At 39.4% G+C, this 20,642-nt stretch overlaps 1 protein-coding gene across 1 annotated transcript; it reads right to left on the bottom strand.

Annotated features, from left to right (window-relative positions):
- Window positions 1-12,195: 12,195 nt before the first annotated feature.
- On the bottom strand, window positions 12,196-15,107 carry LOC131628236 (uncharacterized; the record flags this gene model as incomplete). The annotated part of the gene is made up of 1 exon (XM_058899097.1): window positions 12,196-15,107. A coding segment is annotated over one exon (2,856 nt), but the record flags the coding sequence as incomplete, so codon positions are not given.
- Between the last annotated feature and the right edge of the window lie 5,535 nt (window positions 15,108-20,642).

Below are 20,642 nucleotides of genomic sequence, written 5' to 3'. Positions count from 1 at the left end.
TATACTAGACCACCAGTATTTGATGGTGAAAACTTTGAATACTGGAAAGATAAACTGGAAAGTTACTTTCTTGGTCTAGATGCTGATCTATGGGATCTTCTACTGGATGGTTACAAACATCCTGTTAAAGCTACTGGTGTAAGGCTCACGAGAAGCGAAATGAATGATGATCAAAAGAAAGATTTCAAGAATCATCACAAATGCTGGGCTGTTTTGCTGAATGCTATCTCTCATGCTGAGTATGAGAAGATATCTAACAGGGAAACGACCCATGACATATATGAGTCCTTGAAGATGACTCATGAAGGAAATGCTCAAGTCAAGGAGACCAAAGCTCTTGCTCTATTCCAGAAATATGAAGCCTTCAAGATGGAGGATGATGAAGACATTGAGAAGATGTTTTCAAGATTTCAAACTCTGACTGCTGGATTGAGAGTTCTCGATAAAGGCTACACCAAGGCTGATCATGTAAAGAAGATTATCAGAAGCTTACCCAGAAGATGGGGTCCAATGGTAACAGCATTCAAGATTGCCAAGAATCTGAATGAAGTTTCTTTGGAAGAGCTTATCAGTGCCTTGAGAAGCCATGAAATAGAGCTGGACGCAAACGAGCCTCAGAAGAAAGGTAAGTCTATTGCATTAAAATCTAATGTTAAAAAATGCACTAACGCTTTTCAGGCTAGAGAAGAAGATCCTGAAGAATCAGAATCTGAAGAAGAAGATGAACTGTCCATGATCTCCAGAAGGGTGAACCAACTCTGGAAGAGCAAGCAAAGGAAGTTCAGAGGCTTCAGAAGTTCAAAGAAATTTGAACGAGGAGAATCTTCTGGTGACAGAAGATCTGACAAGAAGAAGGCTGTCTGCTATGAGTGCAATGAGCCTGGACATTACAAGAATGAGTGTCCAAAACTTCAGAAGGAGAATCCCAAGAAGAAGTTTCATAAGAAGAAAGGTCTTATGGCAACATGGGATGATTCTGAATCAGAATCAGGATCAAACTCTGAAGGAGAGCAGGCAAACTTTGCGCTGATGGCGACAGAAGATGATGGATCATAATCTACATCAGAATCAGATTCTGAAGAGGTATTTTCTGAACTATCTAGAGAAGAGTTAGTTTCCAGTCTAACAGAGCTTCTTGAATTAAAAGCTCATCTTAGTATCAAATACAAAAAGCTGAAAAAGCAATTTGAATTTGAAACTAAGAAGCTTGAGTTGGAAAATTCTGAATTAAAAGAAAAAGTTTTAAAATTATCCAATAATGTTGGATCTCCTTCTGATTCAGAAAAATCCACTCCCAGTCTGAATCATATTCTGAAAGAATATGATTTAAGTTTCAGGAAGTTCCTATCTAGAAGTATTGGCAGAAGTCAGCTAGCTTCTATGATATATGCTGTGTCTGGGAACAAGAGAGTTGGCATTGGTTATGAGGGTGAAATCCCATACAAGCTTGAATCTGTGGATGTTATGAAAATATCATACAAGCCTCTGTATAACCAATTTAAATTTGGCCACTCCCATGATATTAAGCACACATCACATGCACAAAGTTTTCACATAACACACACCAAGAAGCATGTGACACAACCTAAGAAATATCATGGAACTCAGAATAAGAAGTATCATACTGTTCCTCCTGTTAAATATTTTGCTAAACCCAAGTTCAACCAGAACTTGAGGAGAACTAACAAGAAAGGACCCAAGAAATTGTGGGTACCTAAGGAGAAGATAATTTCTGTTGCAGATATCCTTGGCGGCAAAGAGGACAGAAAGCAAAATGTCATGGTACCTGGACTCTGGGTGCTCGCGACACATGACGGGAAGAAGGTCTACATTCCAAGACCTGGTGCTTAAACCAGGTGGAGAAGTCAAGTTTGGAGGAGATCAGAAGGGCAAAATCATTGGCTCTGGAACCATAAGTCTTGGTAACTCTCCTTCCATAACTAATGTACTTCTTGTAGAAGGATTAAAGCATAACTTATTGTCCATAAGTCAATTAAGTGACAATGGTTATGATATAATCTTCAATCAAAAGTCTTGCAAGGCTGTAAGTCAGAAGGATGGCTCAATCCTATTTACAGGCAAGAGGAAGAACACCATTTATAAGATTGATCTTTCTGATCTTGAGAAGCAGAAGGTGACTTGTCTTATGTCTGTTTCTGAAGAGCAATGGGTTTGGCACAGAAGATTAGGACATGCTAGTTTGAGAAAGATTTCTCAGATTAACAAACTAAATCTGGTCAGGGGACTCCCAAATCTAAAATACAAATCAGATGCTCTTTGTGAAGCATGTCAGAAGGGCAAGTTCTCCAGACCTGCATTCAAGTCTAAGAATGTTGTTTCTACCTCAAGGCCGTTAGAACTCTTGCACATTGATCTGTTTGGCCCAGTCAAAACAGCATCTGTCAGAGGGAAGAAATATGGATTAGTCATCGTTGATGATTGTAGCGGGGAAAATCTGATATCGAAGCCATGGGATTGACTCGAATCAATATTCCGTTTTGAAATCGCCACCGCACTTTATTTTTTCAAAGGAAAAGGGAAAAGAACGAAAAACCCAAAGTTTTGTTTTAAAAAAAACAAGAAAGAGAACTCAGGTTCGGGTGTTGATTATATGAGGGGAAGGTTTAAAGCACCCCTCATATCCGTGGTACTCCACGGGAACCTTTTTGAAAATCTGTGTTGTGTGTGTGCTAAAAAAAACGGCTTGTTTTATTTTCAAAATAAGCTCGGCAAAGCGTTAAGCTTCGGGCCTACATACCTCCTCGGTGCAATGGAGAAGTCAGAGCTAATGTAGTTCCGCTTTTTAAAAAAAACGTTTTTAAGAAAAACGAATAAACACTTTGTTGTCGTTAGAGAGAAATACTCAGCCATTGATCTTGAGCATGAGAACAAACAAGTTCTTTGCATCGCAAATGAAAGAAGGGCGCCAACTCGGATAAAATCAACGAGTATGCCACTAGCTCTCTCACGCGGAAAAGATCTTGTTATTATCAATCAATTTCAAAATCGTGGGGTATAACCACTCGTTTCGACAATTATCGGTGTCTAAACTTTTGAAGAAAAGCCACTAAGGGCGAAAGATATTTTTAAGAAAAGAAAAAAAAAGTTTTGAAAAGGTTTGCAAACATAAGAATATTTTGGAAAAAGGGAGAAGATTTTGAAAATTTAAGAATGGGAGGAGATGAAGAGGCTAACCTAATGCATAAAATAAAAGCTAAGGAAAGAAATGGTCTAACCGAATAAGAAGCCAACACTTGACATTAAGAGCCAAGGTAGTTTTCCCATCCTTTGGATTTATCAGTACCAACACATTAACACTTGGGGATCCAGATGAACTTATTGTCTTAGCACCATTTTTTCATTAAGAACATTAAGATTCCGACGAAAATCGGGCAGAGTAACGGCTGTTTTTGGGTAAAATCCTTATATCAATGCCTTGGAATTAACCATCAAGGGCTTTCAAGGAAATACCTGCACACATAAACATACAACAGAACAATGCCAGACAGACAGAACAATCACAGGATAGTAATAGAATGAGTCCAAAGGTACTAGGTCCATAAGTCCGAATCTCCAAAGCGCTAGGGATAGTAACCGATAGTCCAAAGAGAGCCTTATGTATTTTTTAGATTTTGGTTATTTATTAGTGTTTTAGCGGAAAAATAAAGTATGGTCCAAGTGGACAAAAGAAAAATAACAGAAGCATAAACATATGTCCAAGTGGACAAAGAGAAAATGACGGAAAGTAAATATGATGAAATGATAAAGTAAAGCGATAAAGCGAGGAATATAAAGAGCGGTAATATAAAGAGCGGTATAGTAAAGGTGCGGAAATTAAAGTTAGTTGTTAAGTGTTAAAGATAACCATCTTGAAACTTGTCAAGTATGTTATCAAAGTTAGTAGGAAGATCTATGGTGAGTGAATGATGTACTCGGATTTAAATTCAATGGGGTTTATCAGAAGCTTGATAGGATCATAGCGACTACACGATAAAAACCTCCACAAGTCTTAAATCAACCGCATACAATTCTCTTCCATGTTTGATCTTTTTTATTCGGGACACGAAATATTGCGCTATGTTAAGCAGATCGCCAAGTGATTTATGTAGAAATCACCCTACAACGAGGCCGGTCAAAACTTTATGTGCTAATGCATGCGAGAAGAACGATATGTAGATCGCCTTCCGAAAGCAATACCGCACGAAAAGAAAATAGGTAACGATCTAGTCTTTACTAAGAATCCATAAGAATTCTCAAAGTATTAAGACTTTCATCGATCAAAAGAAAAAAGGAGAAGGAGAAGATAAAATGCATAAAGATAATCAACTCACACTATCATTAATATCATTCATCTAATATTATGGATTTGGTTCTTTCAAACCTATCAACATCCTAGATCCAATGATATTAATGAAATGGAGGAAGAAGAATAAAATTCACAAAAGATAATCAACTCACACTATCATTAATATCATTCATCTAATATTATGGATTAGGTCATTTCAAACCTATCAACATCCTAGATCCAATGATATTAATGAAGTGGAGTAAGTAGGAAGCCAAAACAAGCATAAAAAAGGCAAAAAACACATTCTGCCTTACTGGAAATCGATTTACCTCTGTAGGAAATCGATTTCCTGAGTGCAGAGTTCAGTTTTGGGCGCAAAAAACAGAGTGGAAATCGATTTCCCTCTGTAGGAAATCGATTTCCTGCGCACAGTTTTCAAAAAAACAGCATTATGAACTTTGAAACTTGATTTAGGCAAACATACAAACACCTTATGATCACATATCCATGGGAGCACGAATTTTCCATCAAATCACCATTAAATAGCACCAATATAGCATCAAAGATGCATTGAACACAAGCAACAAAGATCTACATCTTAGAATTGAGAAATTTACCAATTCTTGAATTAAAGTGTTGAAGTAGCTTCAAGAACAAGCACAAGGTGTAGATCCTTCAAGTATGGAGATGAACAATCAAAGAAAAGAGTGAAATGTAGGAGGCTTAGTTCAAAATTAGCAAGATTCAATGTGAACCTTACTAATCTTATGAAAATGAACTTTGGGTGAGGGTTTTGGAAAGGGTGAGAAATGAATTTGCAAGCAATTTTTTGGCTCTCCAAGCTTGAGAAATGAGAGAGTAGAGGGCTCTATTTATAGAGTTGGAGCAAGAGTAGTGGCAAATTGGTCTTTTTGTGTTTGGTGATTAACTTGTGTTTAAGTGGTGATTAAAGTGGCAATTAAATGGTAAAATGGGGTTAAAGAGGGTTTAATGAATGAGCTAATTTTGATGAGGTGGAAAATTGATAAAATGATCAAATAAACAGGTGCCAAAATGATGTCAAGCTTCCCTCTTATATTTTTTTTTGAATTTTGCGCACAGGAAATCGATTTCCCACAGGGGTAAATTGATTTCCACCTTCAAAATTTTCAAAAATTGTTTTCTTGCACTGTTTTGATTTTTGCCCGATCTTTCACCTGTAAAATATAAACAAAAGAGACAAAACATACATTTTTGATTTTTTTGGTTAGTATAAACAAATAAAAGGCTATAAATGCTCGATAATTCCCCTCAGAGATAATCACAGTATCAAAGATAAAGCTTCACAATGGTGCTCTTGATTGATGATTGAATGCAATTGATGTATGATCTTAGGGTCAAAAATTGGGGTATGACAGATGCCCCTATTTAAGTTTCTTCGATTTGGAGATACGATGATTGGAAATCTTCGTTTTGACAAAAATCGAAGAGACTTAAATATATAAAACACAATTTTTGAGCCTAAGATGCAATGCCATGTTAATGAATGCAGGTGATGATAATAAAGCATGACAACACTGGGGGAGTAACAAGTGATCCACTAGGGAAAACAAATGTCTTGCTATAACTCTGCTGGGGAAACAAACGTCTTAGAAGTTCCACTGGGGAAGGCAAGACTTTGTTGGAGAGACGGAACTTCGGTGGGAAAAGAAACTTCTCTGGGGAAAACACTTCGTGTCAGAGAGGTTATAGCATCCTCTTTCACTGGGGATGAGAAAAAAGGAACATCCTCTTTCACTGGGGATGAGAAAGTATGCATCCTGAATTAGAATGCCAATCTTCCGTTAACAGAAATCACACCATCGTACCACTGATGATTGAAGAGATGTACCGTCGTACCACTGACGATAACACATACCAACGTTCCACTGAAGGCATGAAGAAGAAATATACCACCGTACCACTGATGATATGAAGAGAGATATACCACCGTACCACTGATGATATGAAGGGAGTTATACCACCGTACCACTGATGATATGAGGAGAGAATACATCGACGTTCCACTGACGATGAAGATAACAAAATACACCAACGTTCCACTGAAGGCATGAAAAAGAAATGTACCACCGTACCACTGATGATGACACATACCAACGTTCCACTGAAGGCATGAAGAGATATACCACCGTACCACTGATGATGACACATACCAACGTTCCACTGAAGGCATGAAGAGATATACCACCGTACCACTGATGATATGAAGAAATGTACCGCCGTACCACTAACGATAACACATACCGACGTTCCACTGAAGGTATTGAAGAGAAATACATCGACGTACCACTGACGATGAAGATAACAAAATACACCAACGTTCCACTAAAGGCATGAAAAAGAAATGTACCACCGTACCACTGATGATGACACATACCAACGTTCCACTGAAGGCATGAAGAGATATACCACCGTACCACTGATGATATGAAGAAATGTACCGCCGTACCACTAACGATAACACATACCGACGTTCCACTGAAGGTATTGAAGAGAAATACATCGACGTACCACTGACGATGAAGATAACAAAATACACCAACGTTCCACTGAAGGTGAACTACCAACGTTCCACTGGAGGTAGAAAGAAATGTATCGCCGTACCACTAACGATAACACATACCGACGTTCCACTGAAGGTATTGAAGAGAAATACATCGACGTACCACTGACGATGAAGATAACAAAATACACCAACGTTCCACTGAAGGCATGAAAAAGAAATGTACCACCGTACCACTGATGATGACACATACCAACGTTCCACTGAAGGCATGAAGAAGAAATATACCACCGTACCACTGATGATGACACATACCAACGTTCCACTGAAGGCATGAAGAGATATACCACCGTACCACTGATGATGACACATAACAACGTTCCACTGAAGGCATGAAGAGATATACCACCGTACCACTGATGATATGAAGAAATGTACCGCCGTACCACTAACGATAACACATACCGACGTTCCACTGAAGGTATTGAAGAGAAATACATCGACGTACCACTGACGATGAAGATAACAAAATACACCAACGTTCCACTGAAGGTGAACTACCAACGTTCCACTGGAGGTAGAAAGAAATGTATCGCCGTACCACTAACGATAACACATACTGACGTTCCACTGAAGGTATTGAAGAGAAATACATCGACGTACCACTGACGATGAAGATAACAAAATACACCAACGTTCCACTGAAGGTGAACTACCAATGTTCCACTGGAGGTAGAAAGAAATGTATCGCCGTACCACTAACGATAACACATACCGATGTTCCACTGAAGGTATTGAAGAGAAATACATCGACGTACCACTGACGATGAAGATAACAAAATACACCAACGTTCCACTGAAGGCATGAAAAAGAAATGTACCACCGTACCACTGGAGGTAGAAAGAAAGGGTGTACGAAGATGACATAATCAAGCATGTCCCAAGTTGAACACCAAAGCGGAAACTGCTAGCAATCTTTCGATGGCTTCAAAATATATGCTACCCAACACTAGGGAACATTGAAGCTGAGAGAACACCGTAGTTGATGTTCTAAACCAAACTCGAACCAGGCCAAAGGTGTATTGAGTGTTCTTCTGCATATGAATACATCAACATATCCATTCCTTGTAATGCACTCATGAATCAAAGTAAAAATTCTTTTATAATTTTCAAAAGGATTTTGTTGAAATCAATTATCTCTTTGTTTCAAAAATTACTATCAACAATAAATGACATTTTGAGAGATATGAAAGAAATAAGATTGCCAATAAAAGCTAAAGGCTCAAACTTTTTTAATGGAATGGTAGTCTGCAAAAGGCAAGACCCCATAGATTATTACAAAGTTTGGAAAGTGGTAATTTTGTGGAAAAGGTACATTGAAATGTAATGACCCCATCCTCTCTCTCAACTGGGAATTCCTGAGCAAAGGCTTCCGTTGAAAAGTGTCGAACTTCTTCATGATAAACAGATAACTGCTGATGATCAAGTCTTGTCTGAGGTAGTTACTTGCCATGAATCCCTAACTTTTGCCTGGACCGCCCTTTCGGGTTTTCAGTCCACCGGGTATTTTATTCTGTTTATGTCTCTAATTTTTGCCTGGATCGCCCTTTCGGGTTTTCAATCCACCGAGACGCTCTTTTTTTCCTAAGCCGCCCTTTCGGGTTTTCAACTTAGCGAGCTGTTCTTTTATTATTTAGGCGAAGTATTTCTTGACTACATCAACATTCACGGGACGTGGGAGCTCTTCTCCATCCATAGTTGCAAGAATTAATGCACCGCCAGAGAAGGCTTTCTTAACAACATATGGTCCTTCAAAATTAGGAGTCCACTTGCCCCTTGAATCGGAGGTGAAAGACAAGATCCTTTTGAGCACGAGGTCGCCTTCTCTGAATACACGAGGTCGAACCTTCTTATCAAATGCTTTCTTCATTCTTTTCTGGTATAACTGCCCATGGCATAAAGCCGTCATTCTCTTTTCTTCTATCAAATTTAATTGATCAAACCTGCTCTGACACCATTCAGCCTCAGATAACTTGGTTTCCATTAAAATTCTCAATGATGGAATCTCAACCTCAATAGGGAGCACTGCTTCCATGCCATAAACCAAAGAAAAGGGAGTTGCCCCTGTTGAAGTACGAACAGATGTACGGTACCCATGCAAAGCAAATGGGAGCATCTCATGCCAGTCCTTGTACGTAACAACCATCTTTTGCACAATTTTCTTAATGTTCTTATTTGCTGCTTCAACAGCTCCATTCATCTTTGGCCTATAAGGCGAAGAGTTGTGATGTTCAATCTTGAAGCTTTCACACAATTCTCTCATCATGCTATTGTTCAAATTCGAGCCATTATCAGTGATGATCTTGCTCGGTACACCATATCTGCAGATGATGTTGTTCTTGATAAATCTGACCACAACTTGCTTTGTCACATTAGCATATGAAGCAGCTTCTACCCACTTGGTGAAGTAATCGATTGCTACCAGGATGAATCGATGTCCATTCGAAGCCTTGGGTTCAATCATGCCAATCATATCAATACCCCACATAGAGAAAGGCCATGGAGAGGAAATAACATTGAGAAGTGTCGGAGGCACATGAATCTTGTCAGCATACACTTGACACTTGTGACACTTCTTTACAAACTTGTAGCAGTCAGATTCCATTGTCAACCAATAGTAACCTGCTCTAAGCATCTTTTTAGCCATCGAATGTCCATTGGCATGGGTACCAAAAGAACCTTCATGAATTTCATGCATCAACATGTCTGCTTCGTGTCTATCCACGCATCTGAGCAAGACCATGTCATAATTCCTTTTATACAAAACATCAGCATTGATGAAGAAACTGCCAGCCAATCTCCTCAAAGTTTTCTTGTCTTTATTTGATGCCCCAAGTGGGTACTCTTGAGTCTGGAGGAAATGCTTAATATCGAAATACCAAGGCTTTTCATCTGTTGCTTCCTCAACTGCAAATACATGAGCAGGTCTATCGAGACGCCTGATTGTAATTTGAGGTTCCTCATTATGGAAATTCACTTTGTACATGGAAGACAATGTGGCTAAAGCATCGGCCATCTGATTCTCATCTCGAGGGATGTGGTGGAATTCAACTTTGTTGAAGAATGTCAACAACCTTCTGGCGTAATCTTTGTAAGGGATCAAGCCAGGATGACGAGTTTCCCATTCTCCTTTAATCTGATTAATCACAAGCGCAGAGTCTCCATAAACATCAAGAATCTTAATTCTCAAATTAATGGCCTCTTCAAGTCCCATGATGCAAGCTTCATACTCAGCAATATTGTTTGTACAGTCAAAACATATCCTTGCAGTGAAAGGTACATGTGACCCATGCGGAGTGATGATAATGGCGCCAATTCCATGGCCATGAATATTAGAAGCTCCATCAAAAATCAAACCCCATTTGGATTCAGGATCAGGCCCTTCTTCTGGCAACGGTTCATCCCAATCTTGAGATCTCAAATACATTATATCTTCATCTGGGAAGTCCATCCTGATAGATTGATGATCATCAATTGGTTGGTGAGCGAGGTACTCTGCCAACACACTTCCTTTCACAGCTTTCTGAGCTCGATATTCAATATCATATTCTGATAGCAACATTTGCCAGCGAGCGATCCTTCCAGTTAATGCAGGTTTCTCAAATACATACTTAATTGGATCCATTTTGGAAATCAATAGGGTGGTGTGGTTCAACATATACTGTCTCAGTCGGCGAGCAGCCCACACCAAAGCACAGCAAGTTTTCTCAAGCAGCGAGTATCTTGTTTCGCACTCGGTAAACTTTTTGCTAAGGTAGTATATTGCATACTCTTTTCGACCAGACTCGTCATGCTGACCCAACACACATCCCATTGAGTTTTCAAGCACTGTGAGGTACATAATCAGAGGTCTTCCCTCAACTGGAGGGAGCAAAATGGGAGGTTCAAGCAGATATTCTTTGATGTTGTCAAAAGCTTTCTGACAATCTTCATTCCACACACATCCCTGATTTTTCTTTAACAACTTGAAGATTGGCTCACAGGTAGCAGTCATATTGGAAATGAACCTGGAGATATAATTCAGACGTCCGAGGAAACCTCTCACTTGTTTTTCAGTCTTTGGTGCTGGCATTTCCTGAATTGCTTTGACTTTATCAGGATCTACTTCAATTCCTCTCTGACTGACAACAAAACCCAATAACTTTCCAGAACGGACACCAAAAGTGCATTTGTTTGGGTTTAAGCGGAGACGATACTTTCTCAAACGCTGAAACAACTTTAACAGGTCTTCCATGTGCCCCTCTTCTGATTGGGACTTGGCAATCATATCATCCACATAAACCTCAATTTCTTTGTGCATCATATCATGGAAAAGAGTAGTCATGGCCCTCTGATATGTCGCACCAGCATTCTTCAACCCAAAAGGCATCACTTTGTAACAGAATGTCCCCCATGGCGTAATAAAGGTTGTCTTTTCCATGTCTTCAGGTGCCATCTTAATCTGGTTATATCCTGAAAAACCATCCATAAAGGAGAAAACTTCAAACTTTGCAGTGCTATCTACCAACATATCAATGTGAGGTAGAGGAAAATCATCTTTCGGACTGGCTTTGTTCAAATCTCTATAATCCACACACATGCGAACTTTTCCGTCTTTCTTCGGAACAGGCACAATATTGGCAATCCATTGAGGATATACAGAAGTGACAAGGAAACCTGCATCTATCTGCTTCAAGACCTCATTCTTAATCTTTTCTGCCATATCAGGATGACTCCTTCTTAACTTTTGCTTGACAGGAGGACATTCTGGTTTCAACGGCAAGCGATGCTCCACAATATCTGTGTCCAGTCCAGGCATATCTTGGTAGGACCACGCAAAAATGTCAACATACTCTTTAAGAAGCTCTACCATCCTCTTCTTAACATCTTGACCAAGCAGTGCCCCAATCTTGACTTCCTTTTTATCCTCTTCAGAACCCAAGTTGATGACTTCCAATGGCTCTTTATATGGCTGAATAGTGTCTTCCTCGTGCTCAAGCAGTCGGGAAATCTCATCAGGAATACATTCATCACTCTCTTCTTCCGCCTTATACACAGGACACTCGAAGTTAGGAGAGGGCGCAGGGTCATTACTTTCAACGGTTTTATTGATTAATCTGCACAAATGATTATTATTTCAGGAAAAGGAAAGATATATGCAAACATGTAATCGTGCAGATTATGGAAAGGAATGAAAACATTTTTTAAGGTTTTTTGTGTTACCACTTTCCAGAAAAAGCAAAAAGATAAAAAGCATTTATATGCAGAAACAAAATGACTTTTATTGATGATTTTAATGTTTAAAACAAACAGAAAACAGCCCCAACAACTTCACTTTCATCTTGGGCAGAATGAAAGGATTTTGAAAAACATAAAAGCAAATTACTTTGAGACATGAGTACACTCAGGAATGTCAATGGTGATCCAGTTCTTAATCATCTTTCCATGGGTCACAAAGGTTGGCACCTCTGGCTCTGATTCATCTTCAACAATAGCGTTCACCTCTGGAAGAGTCGGGTGTAGAAACCCAGCACTATGAAACATCTCTTGATAAGGACGAAAAGCAGATTCAGACTTCATCACAGACTTGTCTGAGGCAGAAAATCCCAGACCAGCTCTATTCCTGTTCTCTTGTAGACTCACCACTTGTCCCCAGACTCCTGAATGTCCATTCTGAACCACCAGCTGAGCATCTTTGAAGGAGGCAATGGAAGCTTCATCCTTTTTGATTTCATCATTAACAGACAGGGCTTGGAATGCAGTTCCAATGACCACTTCATCAGCTTCTATGGTACGGAATGAAGAGAGATGACTAATCAGCAAAGCTTGTTCTCCATTCACAACGACCATCTTTCCATCTTTCACAAATTTCAACTTTTGGTGAAGAGTTGAAGTAACTGCCCCAGCCTCATGGATCCACGGGCGTCCTAATAAGCAACTGTATGCCGGAAAAATATCCATCACTTGAAAAGTAATCTTGAAGACAAATGGTCCAATACCAATAGGCAAATCAACCTCTCCAACCACTGATTTCTTCGATCCATCAAAAGCCTTGACAATCACATTGCTAAATCTCATTGGTGTGCCACCATAAGACAGCTTAGCAAGAGTGGATTTTGGCATGACATTCAGAGATGATCCAGTATCAATCAACACATTAGACATTGAGTCCTCTTTGCAACTGACAGAGATATGCAAAGCCAAATTATGATTTCTTCCTTCCTCAGGCAAATCTTCATCACTGAAGCTCAAATTATTACACGCAGTGATATTACTCACAACCCCATTAAACTGATCCAGCGTCACATCATGATCCACAAAGGCTTGATCAAGTATTTTCATCAGAGAATCCCTATGAGCAGGAGAATTCGCCAGCAGCTCCATTATAGAAATCTTGTACGGAGTGCGATGCAGCTGATCCACGATCTTATAATCACTCATCTTGATAAGCTTCAAAATCTCATCCATCTCCTTTCCTGAAGATGACCCAGCATTCACTTTTGTCACATCATTATTGTTCACAGGTACTTGAGTAGAATTCCTCTGGACATCCACAACTGTTTGGGGCTGAGTAAAAACTCGTCCACTTCTAGTCACTCTACTAACATCTGCTATATTCTCAACAGAAGACAGAGGCTTAATCTCAACTTCTTTTCCAGCTTCCAGCATGGTGGCATTGTATCTGTAAGGTACAGCTTTATCAGAACTATAAGGTACAGATCCAGGCAAACATATCACAAGAGGTTCCACAGCAGCTTTGCCATAATAACCAATCTCTACACATTCCGGGATTTCAAAGCATGGTTCAATCACATTGACATCATCTTCATCTCTATCCCTCAGAATCTCAATGAGCCTTTGATCTATCATCTCTTGCAAGTCTCTTCTCACAATGTAACACCCTCGAGGATTGACTGAACAAATCCTACAAGCAGCATGATTATGCTCATAATGACTGTATTCACACAGAGTGGCATGCATCTCTACCAATGATCCTCTGATGTGTTCCACACGATAAATCTTATACTTCCCAGGGCATCCATGCACCATATTCACAGCAGACGCTTCATGAGTTGGCAACGGATTGTTCTTCACATTTGGGCCAATATCACGGAAAGAGAGCATTCCAGAACGGACCAATCTCTGAACTTCATTCTTCAGGGCCCAACAGTTTTCCAAATCATGCCCAGGAGCATTCTGATGAAAAGCACAAGTGGCATCAGCCTTGTACCACCAAGGGAGTTTCTCTGGAACAGGGGGTGGTGACCTTGGTTGAACCAGCTTTTTATGAATTAGAGCAGGATACAGTTCAGTGTATGTCATAGGGATAGGATCAACATTAACTCGAGGATACGGATTCCGCCTTGCTGGTTGTTGATTAACAGGAGCTACAGGCACTGAATTCACAACAGGAGTTACTGACGCCACTTGTTGAGATTGATTCCTGAATCGACTATTCCTCCCATGAGAAACAGCATTGGCATCTGATTCTTTCTTCTTCTGGAATGAAGAACCATACTTCTTCGCACCACCAGATGAATTGTCATTTCGAACCAAACGACCTTCTCGCACAGCTTCTTCCAATCTGACACCCATACCCACCATTTCGGTGAAGTCTACAGGAGCACTAGCAATCATCTTCTCATAATAAAACGGACCAAGAGTCTTCAGAAAAATCTTAGTCATCTCTTTTTCTTCCATCGGAGGAATCACTTGGGCGGCAACCTCACGCCATCTCTGAGCATATTCCTTGAAGGATTCCTTCTCTTTCTGCATCATAGCTCGCAATTGATCCCTATCAGGAGCCATGTCCACATTATACTTGTATTGCTTCACAAACGCTTCAGCTAAGTCATTAAAAGTGCGGATATGGGTGCTATCAAGGCCCATATACCACTTAGAAGCAGCTCCAGTCAGACTGTCTTGGAAATAGTGAATCAACAGACGTTGATCATCAGTGTGAGTGGACATCTTCCTTATATACATCACCAGGTGTGCCTGAGGACAGGAATTTCCTTTGTACTTCTCAAATTCAGGCAGCTTGAACTTAGCAGGTACTTTCACATTGGGAACAAGGCAAAGATCATGCACATTCTTTCCAAATAGTTCTTTCCCACGCAAGGCTTTCATCTCTTTCTGCAGTTCTTCGAACTGATCTTGGAAACCATCCATTCTGTCATGAATTTCACTTGGAGCAGCATCATAAATGGGCTCTGGGACAAAAGGACCAGTATGAACAATAGGAGAGGTGTTGACCATAACAGGAGTCAACGGACGAGTCATCTCAGGAACAGACAAATAACCTTCAGGCATGCCCCAGGGGTATCCATTAGGCATACGTTGCTGAGTAGCACCAACAGGAATAGCAGGAATGGTTGTGGCAGCAATTTCAGAAATCACAGTGGTCTGACCCTGAGCTTGGGCATTGGGGGGAGGAACTTGATTCTGATTCTGATTCTGAGCAGCCATCAATGTCTCAACCAGAGCAGTGAGACGATCCACACCAGATCTCAAAGTAACAACCTCTTCACGTAGCTCACGATTCTCTTGTTCAAGACCTTCCATCTTCTTCTTGCAGTTAGCTCGAGTATTATACCGGTGAGACAGCTTGATTCTGTATGAAGAACACTGAATAAGACCTCGGGAATACTCTCGGAAGCAGGACCAAAATGCAGAATGATGCATGAAATGCAATGCAAATGATTTTATTTTGGTTTTCAAAGAACTTTTAAGACATTAATTGCAAACATTAGCAAAAAAACATCATAAAACATAACAATATTCTTTCATTAGTCATGGAAAAGCATACAAAAGGATTCAAAGATCCAAAATTACAAAACAAAGGAAAAAGCTAAAAACTAGAAGGGAACACTTCTGATGAAGATCCAACTCCTCTCTGCAGCTTCCTACGGAGCTTCTCCAATTCATCTTCATAAAAGGCCTTCAAATGAGCATTCTCGACCATCAGCTTATCAGCAACTTCCTTCCATGCAACTGACTCTTCTTGTGGTCTCTTTCGCTTTTCACCATGTTGTTGAAGCAACTCTTCTTGATGACGAATCTGATCTTCCTTTTCCATCAACCAACCATCTTGGATATCAAGCATTTCATCTTTTTCTTTCAAGTGTATTTTCAACTCTTTGTTCTCAAACTCCAAAGCATCTCTTTCCGCTCTCAACTTAGCCACGAGCTCTAGATGTTCTTCACTACTTTCAACAGGAGTAGTGGAAGACAATGGCGGAGTAACGAGTAGAGAAGGCTCCTCGAGTAAATAAGGCATCTGAAAAGTATGAGCTCTAGCTTGAACCCAATCAGTGTAGTCTTTGAGAGCAACACATTGTTTTGTTCCCAAATGTCTCTTCCTATCAACATGGTGCCAAGCACGCACAAACCGATTTCTCATATCCGAATTTCCATCTTGATTAAGATAAAAGATTCCTGACACAAGAATACTAGCGGGTCGTTCCTTCATAGGATAGCAAAATTGACGCCTTGCAAGAATGGGGTTGTAGGTAATCCCTCCTTGTATACCAAGAAGAGGTACATTAGGGAATTCTCCACAACTATCAATAATCTCACCAATGTCATAAGCAGGATTGTACCAATGGATATTCCCATTAGTAAGAGGCATGATCTTCTGAGACCATGAGAGACCATCAGGATTGTTCAGAAAACTCTTAGCTTGAGGTAAGTGCGAAATAAACCACTTATAGAGCAACGGAGTGCAACAGTTGATAAGTCCACCTTTCTTATCATTCCTATGGTGAATGGAATGATAAGTATCCCCAAGCAAAGTAGGCACGGGATTCCCAATCATGAAAATCCGAATAGCATTAACATCGACAAAGTTGTCAATGTTGGGAAAGAGTATCAAACCATAGATGAGCAAGGCCAAAAATGTCTCAAAAGCAATCATACTTCCTTTACTAGCCAACATAGAAGCCTTTCCAATCAAGAACTTAGAAGTCAACCCCCAAATTCCTCCTTTTTTGGTCATGTTTGCTTTTACATCTGATATTTTTAAATGAAGGAGTTCTGCTATCTCATCAACCTGAGGCTCTTTCTCCAAACCACTAAACGGTATGTCATCCGTAACCGGCAAACCAATCCAATAAGAATACTCCTCCAAAGTGGGCATAAGCTGATAATCAGGAAAGGTGAAACAATGATAAACCGGGTCATAAAACTGCACAAGAGTCTCAAGAATCCCTTTTTCCACTTTAGTCTTCAAGATAGAGATCAATTTCCCATAACGGCTTTTGAAGTTGTCAAGATTAGGAACCAAAGTTGCTAGCTCTTTCAATTCTTTTGCACTTGAATTTCTGAAAGTGTACTTCTTGATGCTTCTCTTTTGATCCATGGTACCTGTTATGTTTACAAAAAATGTCTCTAAGTTCCTTGAAAACCATTTGTGAATGTCATTTTTATGAATGCATGAATGCATGGTTTATGCATCAATCACAATCAAGAGCACACAAGATCACATCAAATCACACAAATATCAAACAGTCCAGGTTCAAAGGTTCGACGTCACGAGCATGGAGCCATGGGTCTACCCATCCCACAAGGTGTGTTCTAAGGAATTTTGTACCTGCCAGTCGGGTTCTACAAAGGTTCCCAGAGTTTTCAATCTTCTATCGGATATTACCGGCACGCACAATTGCTCATGGGCGCCAATAATATGCCTAAAAAGACCTCGTCTGAGCGTAGTATCGCATGACAACAAGCTCAAATTGGTACTTGATCTTGTTTCTGCACTACATCCTAAAAAGGCTTAGATTGGTTAAAAGGGTTCTAGGTCATTCAGCTTCTACGGACACTCACTATTGAAAGTAATAGCGTTATCACGATGGTTCGTAACAACCTCTACTACCTTCCATGAGGCCTCCACTGATTGGGGTTCCACCATATGACGCTCATGGTAAGGATTGCTCCTGACATGCGACTATTGGTCTTACCACCTCCTATCTCAAGTTACTCACCAAAGTTCGGGTTAGAACTTTATCTCATCACAGAGGAACCATCGAGCACCAAAAAGAAAAAAAAGAAAATAAACAAACAAAGCACACAACAATATATACAAATAAAAAAACACAGATAAACAAAAATAGGCTTAACACACTTAAAACTGGATCCCCAGTGAAGTCGCCATTTTTCTGTAGCGGGGAAAATCTGATATCGAAGCCATGGGATTGACTCGAATCAATATTCCGTTTTGAAATCGCCACCGCGCTTTATTTTTTCAAAGGAAAAGGGAAAAGAACGAAAAACCCAAAGTTTTGTTTTTAAAAACAAGAAAGAGAACTCAGGTTCGGGTGTTGATTATATGAGGGGAAGGTTTAAAGCACCCCTCATATCCGTGGTACTCCACGGGAACCTTTTTGAAAATCTGTGTTGTGTGTGTGCTAAAAAAAACGGCTTGTTTTATTTTCAAAATAAGCTCGGCAAAGCGTTAAGCTTTGGGCCTACATACCTCCTCGGTGCAATGGAGAAGTCAGAGCTAATGTAGTTCCGCTTTTTAAAAAAACGTTTTTAAGAAAAACGAATAAACACTTTGTTGTCGTTAGAGAGAAATACTCAGCCATTGATCTTGAGCATGAGAACAAACAAGTTCTTTGCATCGCAAATGAAAGAAGGGCGCCAACTCGGATAAAATCAACGAGTATGCCACTAGCTCTCTCACGCGGAAAAGATCTTGTTATTATCAATCAATTTCAAAATCGTGGGGTATAACCACTCGTTTCGACAATTATCGGTGTCTAAACTTTTGAAGAAAAGCCACTAAGGGCGAAAGATATTTTTAAGAAAAGAAAAAAAAAGTTTTGAAAAGGTTTGCAAACATAAGAATATTTTGGAAAAAGGGAGAAGATTTTGAAAATTTAAGAATGGGAGGAGATGAAGAGGCTAACCTAATGCATAAAATAAAAGCTAAGGAAAGAAATGGTCTAACCGAATAAGAAGCCAACACTTGACATTAAGAGCCAAGGTAGTTTTCCCATCCTTTGGATTTATCAGTACCAACACACTAACACTTGGGGATCCAGATGAACTTATTGTCTTAGCACCATTTTTTCATTAAGAACATTAAGATTCCGACGAAAATCGGGCAGAGTAACGGCTGTTTTCGGGTAAAATCCTTATATCAATGCCTTGGAATTAACCATCAAGGGCTTTCAAGGAAATACCTGCACACATAAACATACAACAGAACAATGCCAGACAGACAGAACAATCACAGGATAGTAATAGAATTAGTCCAAAGGTACTAGGTCCATAAGTCCGAATCTCCAAAGCGCTAGGGATAGTAACCGATAGTCCAAAGAGAGCCTTATGTATTTTTTAGATTTTGGTTATTTATTAGTGTTTTAGCGGAAAAATAAAGTATGGTCCAAGTGGACAAAAGAAAAATAACAGAAGCATAAACATATGTCCAAGTGGACAAAGAGAAAATGACGGAAAGTAAATATGATGAAATGATAAAGTAAAGCGATAAAGCGAGGAATATAAAGAGCGGTAATATAAAGAGCGGTATAGTAAAGGTGCGGAAATTAAAGTTAGTTGTTAAGTGTTAAAGATAACCATCTTGAAACTTGTCAAGTATGTTATCAAAGTTAGTAGGAAGATCTATGGTGAGTGAATGATGTACTCGGATTTAAATTCAATGGGGTTTATCAGAAGCTTGATAGAATCATAGCGACTACACGATAAAAACCTCCACAAGTCTTAAATCAACCGCATACAATTCTCTTCCATGTTTGATCTTTTTTATTCGGGACACGAAATATTGCGCTATGTTAAGCAGATCGCCAAGTGATTTATGTAGAAATCACCCTACAACGAGGCCGGTCAAAACTTTATGTGCTAATGCATGCGAGAAGAACGATATGTAGATCGCCTTCCGAAAGCAATACCGCACGAAAAGAAAATAGGTAACGATCTAGTCTTTACTAAGAATCCATAAGAATTCTCAAAGTATTAAGACTTTCATCGATCAAAAGAAAAAAGGAGAAGGAGAAGATAAAATGCATAAAGATAATCAACTCACACTATCATTAATATCATTCATCTAATATTATGGATTTGGTTCTTTCAAACCTATCAACATCCTAGATCCAATGATATTAATGAAATGGAGGAAGAAGAATAAAATTCACAAAAGATAATCAACTCACACTATCATTAATATCATTCATCTAATATTATGGATTAGGTCATTTCAAACCTATCAACATCCTAGATCCAATGATATTAATGAAGTGGAGTAAGTAGGAAGCCAAAACAAGCATAAAAAAGGCAAAAAACACATTCTGCCTTACTGGAAATCGATTTACCTCTGTAGGAAATCGATTTCCTGAGTGCAGAGTTCAGTTTTGGGCGCAAAAAACAGAGTGGAAATCGATTTCCCTCTGTAGGAAATCGATTTCCTGCGCACAGTTTTCAAAAAAACAGCATTATGAACTTTGAAACTTGATTTAGGCAAACATACAAACACCTTATGATCACATATCCATGGGAGCACGAATTTTCCATCAAATCACCATTAAATAGCACCAATATAGCATCAAAGATGCATTGAACACAAGCAACAAAGATCTACATCTTAGAATTGAGAAATTTACCAATTCTTGAATTAAAGTGTTGAAGTAGCTTCAAGAACAAGCACAAGGTGTAGATCCTTCAAGTATGGAGATGAAAAATCAAAGAAAAGAGTGAAATGTAGGAGGCTTAGTTCAAAATTAGCAAGATTCAATGTGAACCTTACTAATCTTATGA

Source organism: Vicia villosa, unplaced genomic scaffold (assembly GCF_029867415.1).
Source record: "Vicia villosa cultivar HV-30 ecotype Madison, WI unplaced genomic scaffold, Vvil1.0 ctg.000436F_1_1, whole genome shotgun sequence".
In the NCBI taxonomy this organism is placed as follows: Eukaryota; Viridiplantae; Streptophyta; class Magnoliopsida; order Fabales; family Fabaceae; genus Vicia; species Vicia villosa.
Note: the sequence above shows the minus strand (reverse complement) of the source record. Positions and strands in the feature narration are given on the sequence as shown.